Source organism: Dendrobium catenatum, unplaced genomic scaffold (genome assembly GCF_001605985.2).
Source record: "Dendrobium catenatum unplaced genomic scaffold, ASM160598v2 fragScaff_scaffold_864, whole genome shotgun sequence".
Classification (NCBI taxonomy): domain Eukaryota; kingdom Viridiplantae; phylum Streptophyta; class Magnoliopsida; order Asparagales; family Orchidaceae; genus Dendrobium; species Dendrobium catenatum.
Window position 1 is genome coordinate 689404 of NW_021319326.1, and position 11633 is coordinate 701036.

At 33.3% G+C, this 11633-nt stretch overlaps 1 protein-coding gene across 5 annotated transcripts in view; it reads right to left on the reverse strand.

Annotated features, from left to right (window-relative positions):
• Positions 1–11312, reverse strand: part of LOC110096356 (DNA-binding protein RHL1) — a 21473-nt gene extending 10161 nt beyond the window's left edge. For 3 of the 5 annotated variants that reach the window (XR_003701563.1, XR_003701564.1, XM_020822257.2), the window contains exons 1-10: positions 10911–11310; positions 10707–10817; positions 9714–9800; positions 9415–9641; positions 5413–5537; positions 5084–5271; positions 3326–3365; positions 3150–3205; positions 1756–1801; positions 1474–1514 (exon numbers count right to left, since the gene is read on the reverse strand). Coding sequence is in view for 1 of the 5 variants with exons in the window: in XM_020822257.2 (XP_020677916.1) it covers positions 1474–1514; positions 1756–1801; positions 3150–3205; positions 3326–3365; positions 5084–5271; positions 5413–5537; positions 9415–9641; positions 9714–9800; positions 10707–10817; positions 10911–11225 (1236 nt within the window). In the remaining 4 variants the exon portion in view is untranslated. Of the gene's footprint in view, positions 1–1473; positions 1515–1755; positions 1802–3149; positions 3206–3296; positions 3366–5083; positions 5272–5412; positions 5538–9414; positions 9642–9713; positions 9801–10706; positions 10818–10910 lie in introns of all 5 variants that reach the window. The other 2 variants (XR_003701566.1, XR_003701565.1) reach the window with 1 other exon arrangement.
• Between the last annotated feature and the right edge of the window lie 321 nt (positions 11313–11633).

The following is an 11633-nucleotide window of genomic DNA, read 5'->3' on the forward strand; positions in this document are numbered from 1 at the left end:
TCATGGAAGTCTCCACCAACAATGACAGGTTGGAAAGGAGGTTTGCGGCTATGGAAGAAATGATGAAGAAACTATTGGAGATGAAGACCAATCCGGAGACATCGGAAGTGAGAGAGACTACTGACGGCCATGACGACGGTCCCTGTTCTAGCTCTTCCAGACTTTGATCAGTCTTTTGTAGTAGAGACAGATGCCTCAGGATATGGGTTAGGGGCGGTGTTGATGCAGAATCACAGGCCAGTAGCGTACTTCAGTCAAGTGCTTTCAGCCAGAGCTAGATTGAAGTCAGTGATTAAAAACTTAAAAAAAAAAAAGTTAAAGAAACAGACTAGACAAACGTATTCTTGAAAAACAAAAAGAGAAATCCCAAACAAATCCCCTAGCTTCCCAAAAGATTACTTTTTATGGATCTTAACTTTCTTGCCTAATTAACTAATGAACTAATTAGTTGATTTTGATATATTTATTACCATTGTGATAGTTTACAATAATTGTATGAAGTTACAATAATATTCATGGTAGTCATTCAATCAAATCATATACGTAACATAAAACCATTTTACTAAATAGCCACAACTTTTACAACACTAAAAAAGTTAAAACAACGATCTTAATATGATTTTATCAACAATCATTTGTTTTACTCAATAACAAAAATAGCATAGCATCCATTTGTTACGCCGGCCCAGGAGGGGCCGGCTGGACCAGTCCAACCCGGACCGGTCCACTGTTACTCCAGGCGGAGAAACAGACGGGGCGGAAAAACGTGAGGTCCACGTAGGCAGCTTGGGGGGAGATTAGGAGGGAAATTTTGAATGAGAAGGCTGTTTTAGGAAGTTTATTATTGTCCTTTATGATTAATTTTGTATAATTAGGAGTTTGGGGGGGAATTTGAATCTTATCTTGAATTTGAGTTTTCTCTTTGAGATATAGGTTTTGTTTTGGGCTCTTGGCTTCGCCAGAGACTTTGGAGAGTACGTTCTTCCTCTCGAATTGAAGAACAAATTGTATCTTTGCAATTTTATTCGTCTACTAATAAAATACTAGCGTTGCTTGCGTTGGATCTCAGTTTTCTCGCGTTTCCTCACTGTTTCCTGCAAAAAAACTGCTGTCCACTGCTGGAGACAGCAGTTTTTCCCTGGTTCCGCTTCAGTTTTGGGGTAGGAATTACTTGATTTCAAGTATTTCCTATCAGAAACTCTAAGGGTAATTATGTTGAGCACTCTTAGGAAATGTGCCTTATGAGAAAATTGCACCAAAAGAATAAAATCATAAGGCTTTTTAAACCAAAGAAAATAATATCTCAATAGATAGAGTTCAGATTTTTGCCAAATGATATAAGCATAAAACATCTGGAAGACGAGAACAGTGCCAGTGACATGCTTATACCACTTTATAAATATAAAAAACTTCAAGCCAAACATTGTCGTGAACAGAAAAAAGATTTCCTCATATCAATTTATCATCTGATACCTGAGACCGCTTTTTCATGGCTTCAGTTTTAGATCCAGTCCCTGCATGTGAAAGAAATCAAATGTTGTATAAATTTGACTTGCAGACTGCCTGAAGCACAGAATAATGAATTTTAACTTTCTTAAATGCATACTATTGCATGTTAACTATATTGAGGTCGGTCTTCAAATTTTCAGATTCATAACATCAAGCGAAGAAGTTTAAAAAAAATAGTCTATGGTTTTCAATGTAGATTGAACTTAAATATTATATGAAAAAATAATTTGGACACCAGATACCCACCACTCTTTCCACGAGACTTCTTGCCTTTGTTGCTCGAAGTTTTCGCCTGAAAAAAATAAAGAAAATTAAACCATGAAAAAATGCCTTAGCTTCCAAAGACTGACTTTCATTGAAAAGCTGTGCAGGTGCCAATTAAAAAAATGGCCAATGTCATGTATCGTGCGGTAAGCTGTTTGGGCATGTAGTTGGTTTCACATTTTTAACCACAGTGCAGTAAATTAGCAAAAAAAGGATAGAAACAATAGAAACTTCACACAATACGTCAGGAACCAATTTTCAAAGCAATTGTGCATGACAAGTTCAAGCCATTGAACAGAAGCAAAGAAAATGTACAACTTTGATGCTTTTGTCAATGCACAACTTTGTACATCACAGATGCGTTCGAGGGTTGTTTAGCTTCAATGCTCAATACACAAAATGAAATCAAATGGTTAGAAAAGTAGAGGTATACCTAAAAAGACTTGGTTAGAAAATATTAGAAATGGTTTTTCTTTATTAGATTTAAATGAGAATTTGACTTTTAACCAGACACAATGGCGAAAAAGGATTCATGTAGCCGACCCCACGTAGTGGGACAAAGGCTTGATGTTGTTGTTGTTTTGTTGTTGTATTCATTATGTTAAATGGTTTAATATTGTTGTGCGTGGATGATTAAAATTTTGTAAACTGTTCTAAATGTCAGATTCTTATTAGTTGTATGAATTTTAATCATTGCTGAAAGTTTATATTTTTGCACACAATTTTTCTTGTAGGATCTCAATTTTTTACAATAATCACAATATTGCAATAAATGAAAGAAATGTGTTCTTTATTTTCTAATTAAAGGCAACTAATTTTTACAAAATTTAAGAGTTGATAACCTATGGATTGTAGTTTTTTTATGTCTTAAGTGTGCATCACTGCATCTCATCTTAGGTTGCACTAGCAAGACCATCATCATACAGCAGTATCTCATTTAAATTAAAATTCATGCATATATGCATCTTATTCAAAGCTAATTACAATTCAAGATACTATTATTTTTAAGTTTAAAAAAAATCTAACTAGATCAGAGTCTATTAATCTCTCCTCTCTGGACATAACTAATTTATATAATCTCATTTTTGCCTTCCTTAGTATCAAACGGCTGTATTAATCATCAAAATTTATAGCTAAAACAATGAAAATTTGAGATATTTATAATTAAAAGTGTATTTTGTTGACACAATATTTCTAATGATAAAAAAATATATGATTGGTGAATCAAATGCTTCATCTTAAGCGATTTCAAGGCTATGTGATGGCATTTCTTTTATGTTTCACATTAAGCTTCAAAAGCGTGCACTTCAATGTGCATTACATAACACATCTTCGTACATAATTTAACCAAAGAAAATATTAACAAGGTTCCTTACCATCACTGCATCAGTCTTTTCCTTTGCAAGAAGCCGCTGCCTCTTACCACTAGGACCTGGTAGTATTAAAGATGACCATAATAAAACAAGCACATATTTATCTGTCTTGAGCTGACTTTAAGGATTTAGCAGAATAAAAAAATGAACCTTCAAGAAAAGCTTTCTAGAAAAGTTACTTTTTGTCCCAAGAGTATCATCCTCGGTCCGCTTAGATTTCTGAAAATATTAAGATAAAAAATAAATTAAACAAAAAAATTATAAAGCAAAAAACAGAAAGCAGATTTTGTAGATCCATAAAATATCATATAATCAAAAGAGACAACACATGGATACAAAAAATTCATACGAGGACATCGTACAGGACAGCTCAAATAGAAAAGCATGCAGTGCAATTATATAACTGCTGAAAGTATAAAAACGGTTGAATCATCACAGACATCATCATAAAGAGATGTATAATTTAAAATAAGGATTGCCACATTACAAAAGTAATTCTGAAAAAGAAAAAACAAGATACACTAAAATTCAAGTGAGGCAAAAAATTAAAGCGAAAAGTGATCCAATCCTGACATATGTGCAGCAAAACTAGCTGTCTAATAAAAAACAAGCTATGACCAAAACACCCAAACGTTACACAAAGCATACAAACTACAAGAACCTTGCTTACTAATGAAGCCGCTCATTCGAATTTCAACTTTTTTTGTTCACAAGGTTTTAGTTAGCCAATCCAAAATCATGAACCAAAAATGAAAGGAAGTTAATCAAGTAAATCTTCAATCCACAATTTATTTCAGAATCTGGACCTCTACAGGCAGTACATGAAACGTTAAGAAGAATTAATCTTCATCAAGAACAAACTTCATCTCATTCATGGACCTATAACTGTGAGTTCAAATTGCTGGTTGTTTTAAAACATCATTAAGAAGTTCAAAAAAGGGATAAATTCAGGCTTTCATCGTAAGTACCATATATGTTCCCAATTCTTTGAAAGGACTTTAATGTTATCTGATTTTCAAAACATTTTATCTCATCCTCTGCATAATTTCTTCATTTTAATTTTCTATCAATCATCTTGGAAAAGAAGGGCTTGGTTCTGCATGTGTCTCGCAAGAAGATACAACATCAAAGACTTTTTTAACGACCAGGCTATCTTTAAAAGGACGGGTATTAAAATCAACTAGTTTAGTATAAAGGAGGTTCCAACTATTGTAAAACAGAAATCGGTGAAAACAACTGTGAATTTTATCCAACAACTTCTGCAAGAAAAAAGACAACATTTCAAGTACATGTGGATTACTAGAGTAATTGAAAAAGAAGGGCACCTGCCCAAGCAGTGCAACCTGAAATGAAAAGCTAATGGTGGCCTACTTGTCTAGTCTTGATTTAGAATTATGTTAACCTCAATTTTGGTGAGGTCAACATTTTATCATCTCCTAGAATTCTTCTAGAAGTTAGCCCTCCCTAAGTGTAGAAGTCACCCCTATGATTCTTCTTAGGTGGACGCCTAAATGATCAATCAATTATCCAAAGTTGAGTCCTACAACTAAAAAAAATTAAGACAAAAAATAAATTAAAAAACTTTGATCATTTAAATATTCAAATTTATATGGAAGTAGTTGCAAAATTATTTGAATCACTAATATGAATTAAAGATACAAACACAAGCAAATCTCCATTAAAACATAAAGTGCAAGTCAATTGTCACCAATATTGTCCTAGTCTAGCCAGAATAGTTAGTAGTTATGAAAAAAAAAATCAATATAACTTGAAATCATTAAAAAAAATTTCAAAAGAAATATTTTGACATAACATTTGCGATCACTATAAAAACCACTTAATGCTACAATAACATATATGCAATAAACAATAACCAAAAAGAAGCAAACATAAATATTGTACAGATTCTAATACTCTATTCGCTTTTAATATCTCACCTTGTCAGCTACTTTTTCAAATAAGGAAGACAACCGAGCTTGAACTAGCTTCCCTTTTTTATTTGGAGATTTTCTAGAAGACTTTTGCAAGGTTTGCTTTGCTTCTTCAGCTAAATTTTCTTTTGTGACGATGGCATCATTCTCAGGAGAACAAACAATTGGTCCTACTACACCGAAATCATCTCTAGGTGCTATCAATTAAGGAAATTTCTAAAATCATGGAAGGGGATAACAATGAACTAAGAATTAAAAATGCATGTAGCACTTGGTAAAATATACAGGTGGTCCAAAAAAAACATCAATATAGATTAAAAGTAAAATATGGATATTTCTTAAAGCAGGACTATTGGCTTTTGTATCAGCTTCAGCATTGATCCTCAACTCATCCACTTCAATTGCCTCAGTATCACTATCAGCTGAATCCTTCTCAGAAGATGATTCTGCATAACTAACACTGCCACAAAATTTGAACACAAAATAATAAAAGAAAGAAAACTGTTTTTATTTTATTTTATTTCATTTTTATTTTATTTTGCTTTTGATATAAGCAAAGTAACATACAAAGCAAGCTTGAAAACATACCAATACAAACAGATGCCATAATAATTCTATCCAACAAAATATCTATGAACCGTAAACATCAAGTACCTAATGTCATCAGCAAAAAAGTCCACATCTAAAAACACTATCCAATTAGTATGGTGTATGCACACTATCCAATTAGTATGGTGCATGCAACATGAAATCATAAAAAGACAACATAGAGATACTAGCCAAATCAAAGGGAGTAGCATTAGGAAAACGACAAATGACCAAAATGCACCCTGAACTTTTTAAGCCTATCCATTTTAATCACAGAGACATTCAATTTATTTCTTTAACCAACAAAATTTGAACCAATTAAGTTCTACCATCAACTTGGTCATTACTTTGGATGAAAATTGATGGAGATATGTTTTCCATTAGTATACTTTTTAGGGTTATTCTCATTACTTAATATCAGCTTAAACTAATGAATTAACCCTAAAAACAACAAATGCCCTCAGGAAAAGCTTTGCTCCACCAATTTCCATCCAATAAAACAACAAAATTAATAGTAGAACCAAATTAGTTCAAATTTGATGAGTTAAGGGGCTAAATTGAACACTAAAAAATCTAAAATTAAAATAGACACACATAAAAAGTCTAGGAATTATTTTGGCCATTTACTCATGAGAAAAAGATGGGTCTGATATAAAAAGGTTATGAAGTTACATAGTATGCAATCTACTTTCAAATATATCAAAACATGCGTGATGGCTAAATTGATAGAGGTCCACAAAGAAAGGAGACCAAAATCTATATTAACTTTTTGTATATCCAACAAGAAATCAAATACATGAAATTAAAGAAGAATCTCATAAACATTTTGGTAACAAATGGATTACAATCACTGTGTTTTGATTATTATTCAAGCTTAAGACAACAAAGTGAGCATTTGAATGAAATTTTTTTACTATTAGAATAATGCATATAAAAGGAAAAATGAAAAGATTATCAGTTAATGATAGAAAAAAAGCAATTATTGAGTTTTTATCACATCATCTAAGCAGAATAATAAACTTGTTAATATTTTTGTGCTACCACTACAATGCCATTATTATAATTGACAGATATGGTAATCTAATGGAATTGAGCAACTGTTATAACTTCAGCATCACATCTCAACAGAGAAATAATTAAAATAGACACAATAATTAATTAGAATCTGCAGTTTTACCAAAAAGCAAAATAATTCACAGGACTAGAAATGATAGCAATGATAGCAGAAGGATTTATATGGCCAACCCAAACAATCAGGGGTAGACCAAAATTCACTTGGCTAGATATTGTGAATACAATAACAATAACATTTAATGTAGCCCAACATAAATAATTGGAGAAGAAAATTTAATAGAGGCAATCCCAAAAGTTATATAAGAAACTGATTCAAATGTCTCTGATTTAAAACAAATGAATTGCAGTATATATATATATATATAGTTTTTTTTTAAACTAAGTATCGTTTAAATTTTAATTAAGTGATTAACCAACGAAAAAAAAAATTAGCTGGCCAAAATCGTACGTTTAATGGGCAACTTTTCTATATTAAGATAAGTTGCCCGTTAAACAGGCAACTTATGCTGATTAGGCTAAGCTAAATCAAGTAGCCGTGACAAATAACGAAAAAAGGTGATTATCAATAAGACGCCCGTTTAACAGGAGACTTACTATAAGTCGTCCGTTTAACGGGGACTTATCCTTGTTAATTAAAAAAACAAAATCATATTTTTATGAATACTATTCAATGCATATTTTATGAGTTGTGTTGTTAAATCAAATCTACGAAGTTGTATTGTCAAATCATTTTATATTGACAGATCATTATGTATTGTCAAATCACTTTATAATAACAGATTATTGTGTATTGTCATATCAGTTTGTAATGATATCTTGTGACCTTAGTTCCCCTAATCTCACATGAGGGTAGAAACATGCAGTGGAGTGGTACACCCAGATGAATTTCTAACCAATTAATTATTACGTTAACTCATTTACTCATGTCAAATCAGATATTTTTTATTCCTAGTCAATTAATTATTGCACCTATACCCAGATGAAGTTCTCTTATAAATTAATAATTCTTTCCTTGTTATGATCAAAGTAACTAGCACCCAAAATATTTATATCAAAATGTATCAAACTAGAAAGTATCAGATTGAAAAAATTACTTTGAAGCAATTGATTATGAAGGGTAGCAGTCGAGTTTATAGATATTTAGCATTTATAACTGATGATGCATTAGTGGAGAATGCTAAAAAAATTATTATCAATGAACTTCTTAAGTTTTATGATTGTCTACGTATATGTCTGTATTATGAAAATGTACGTGCTTGCTTGTTATAGGTTACTAGCACAATCTATGAAAGTTCTAAGAATGTGAAAGTCCTTCAACACTTTTGTAGTACGATGCGAGTGCGAGCTTAGAGTTAGATTTGTGTAGGATAGCAATCAAATTTCTATTTAAACCAATGTTGGATGCATTATCAGTCCACTACATTAAGAAAGTCCTTCCTCTGTCTACCAGGCATAAAACTCAAATTCTCGTATGTCTTGATCAGGAATGCATAAGCCTTAGTATCTCATTCCCGATAAAGGATACAGTGAGCAATATCAGCCGACGTTGGGTTGTCCACCATCTCCTTGAACGATCCATCTTCATGGCGTTTAATTTTAACAAATCTAGCCTTCAGCGTTTTAATCGACGCTAAATGTGATGCATGTTGTGAAACCTCCCTTTGCATATATTTTCAACCGTCCTCATTCAAACCCGCTCCATACCTGTAAGATGGATATCTCATAAGATCTATGTGTGTCTCTCATAACATGTAGTCATCCTTATCTGATCATGAATCTATACAACATCGATAGATATGATTTGTTATATCCTTCTCATCTAATGTATCATCAATTGTAAATGTTTAACATCTATGAACTCGACTGCTACCCTCCATAATCAATTGCTTCAAAGAATTTTTTTCAATCTGATACTTTTGGCTCGATACATTTAGATATGAATGCAGGATATTAGTTACTTTGATCCTAACAAGAATATGATTGTCAATTTATAGAAGAACTCCATCTAGATAGATGTGCAAAAATTAATTGATCAAAAATAAAAAAATGGCTGATTTTACATGACTAAATGAGTTGACAACGCAATAACTAATTGGTCAGAAATTTATCTAGGTGTACCACTGTATTGCATGTTTCTACTATCATGCGAGATTGGGAGAATCAATGTCACAAGATATCATTATAAACTAATATGACAACAGACACTAAGTTGTCATTATAAAGTGATTTGACAACAAATAATGATATGTCAATATAAAATGATTTGACAATACAACTTTGTAGATTTGATTTGATAACACAACTCAGAAAAAATGCATTGAATAGTACTTATAATTTTTTTTAATTAACAATGGTAAGTCGTCCGTTTAACGGGCGAGGGCGACTTATTGGTAATCATATTTTTTTGTTATTTGTCTATAATGGCTACCTAACTTAGCTTAGTCTAATCATTATAAGTCGCCCATTTAACGGGTGACTTATCTTAATATAGAAAAGTTGCACATTAAATGAGCGACTTTGGCGAGCTTAGAATTTTTTTATGTTGGTTAATCACTTAATTAAAATTTAAACGATACTTAATTAAAAAAAAACCCATATATATATATATATATATATAGACACACACACACACACACACATACATACATACATAAAAACTAGTAACTTTTTCTTACTTCAATGTTTTTCTTGATGTCCTTGCAGACTGTCGAAGAGGAGTTGTTTCAATAGGCATCTTTGCATCCTTGCTAATGACAGTAGAAAAATCGTCAGATCCATCAGACTCAAGTTCATTATCAGGAGAAGGTGGATTCACATATTCCTTCCCACTTTTTTGACCACCAGATGCTTCATCATATGTTGCCCCAGCACCACCCTTGAAGTCATAATCACAATCCTTTCCCTTATGCAACAATATTTATAAACAAATACAGTTCTATAAAAACAAAACAAGGAAACAATAAAGCTAGCAAACCTCCTTTAAGTCCTTAGGAAACTCAAGCTGGTATTCCTCAGGATTTTTCTCCTTTTGCCCAATCCACCATGCCTCAGAAAAGACAATCTACTATAAAATAATTAAATTACCCAGATGGACAAGAATAACTACCATAATGAAACGTTATGCAAAAGTCAAGTGAAAGAATGACCTTGTATGATTCACAATTAAATGAAAAAAAAAAAAATTCCAGGAGTAATCCAGCCCAAAAATGTTGGCTTTAAGAACAGGAATAAAGGTGTTTCATGCACATCATTGCAAATTTCTAGTTAAGCAAAGAACAAGCTTAGACACAATATTACATTTCTACAAGCTTCTTAGTAATGTTGAGGAAATACAGCATTCCGATATGAAAATGACTTGGGCTTTGTCCAACTTTAAAGTTCACCTTAAAATAATTACAAGGCAATTTAAATTGTAAGGGAAAGAGCAATTGAAAATAAAATGATAAAAAATAGATTGATATTCTCACAAATCAAAGAGAGGATGGAAGGAGCAGGGACTTGGAAATTTATACAGAATGGCGTATCTCAAAGTAATTATGGTGCAACTGACTTCCTAAGGCAGAAAGCCAAATAAAATCTCAAAGTTCTCCTTCTATGTGACTATATGCAAATACAAATACTTCAAGAAGTATATATATATATATATATATATATCATCAAATAAAACATTTTGATAAGACAATCATAGTAAAAACCAGAGAGCAACTGTTAAACGTGTGAATGAGCCAAATGGAATTCTTTCATTAAAAATAAATAGTAAGTTTCCGGTGCCCCTAAAACACTGATTCTGCAGTACACAATCTCATGAAGTTTCCCCTTCCAGTTCTGATCCAAAAAACCTAATCCGCCTTTGGCTTTAGTCTTTTTTTTTTTTTCGTTTCATCTTCCCGTAAAAAATCGCCACCTGTCGCACTAGACAGAAAAACATTTATGTTGAAAAAATAAAGCTCAAGTCAGGAGCAATTACCAAACTCTCAAAAACATCCTCGCACATAACCCCTTTCGCCGACTTGGTGAGCTGCAGCGTTAAGTACTTGTTCTTCGGATAAACATGGGTGCCAAACAGCTTCATCCGTCCCTAACTCACGGAAATAGATAAAATTCAAAATATTTCAAGAAACCCTTGCGAAAAGGGAAGAAAGCGGATTCTAGAGCTGAACAGATAAACTACCTGCGGGAACTCAAGGTAAAGGACTGGATTTTTGGTAGCGAGGTCCGCGAGATCGCCGATCTTACCGCCGGTAAGCGGGGCGATAAGGCCCGGAAAAGAGAAGAGATAACGGCTTTTTCGTTGACCCCGCTTCACTATGTCGCGGCCCTGAAGCTTAACAACGGCCTTCGAGGGCTCGAGAGGGGCAGAGGCATTCGCCGGCGAGCGGCGGAGGATTTTTTTTGAGACGGCTAGGGATCTCAGCCTCTTCTTCTCCTCGGACTCGGGATCGCCGGCAGGCCGAGCTTTCTCGTCCTGTTGGGCTTTCCTCCCCATGGTTGTTCGTCGCCGTAAATCGAAAGGCGCGGCCGGGAAGTAGAGCGTGATTCAGAGCAAGGAAATTTTATTTGTTCTGTCACCGCATAGCTACGTTCGGCCTGCACTACATCGCGCCTACTTATTTGTGAATTTTGTTGGGCAATAATCAGAAATATAATTATGTGAAGATAAATATCGAGCAATATCGTGTTTTTTTTAGAAAAATTTGGTCGGTATTATTCGATATTGGTCTCCACATAGCGGTATTTCTCGTTATTGTCAAGCAATACCGAGCAAATACCGGATAACTCAATGGTGACTGCAAGTAAGCTACGTCCAGTCACCGGACCTAATAATTGTTCAAGAGCAAAGGGCTGTTTCAGCGCAAGTAGTATTCAACCCAAATTGCATTAAATTTTTTTTTTA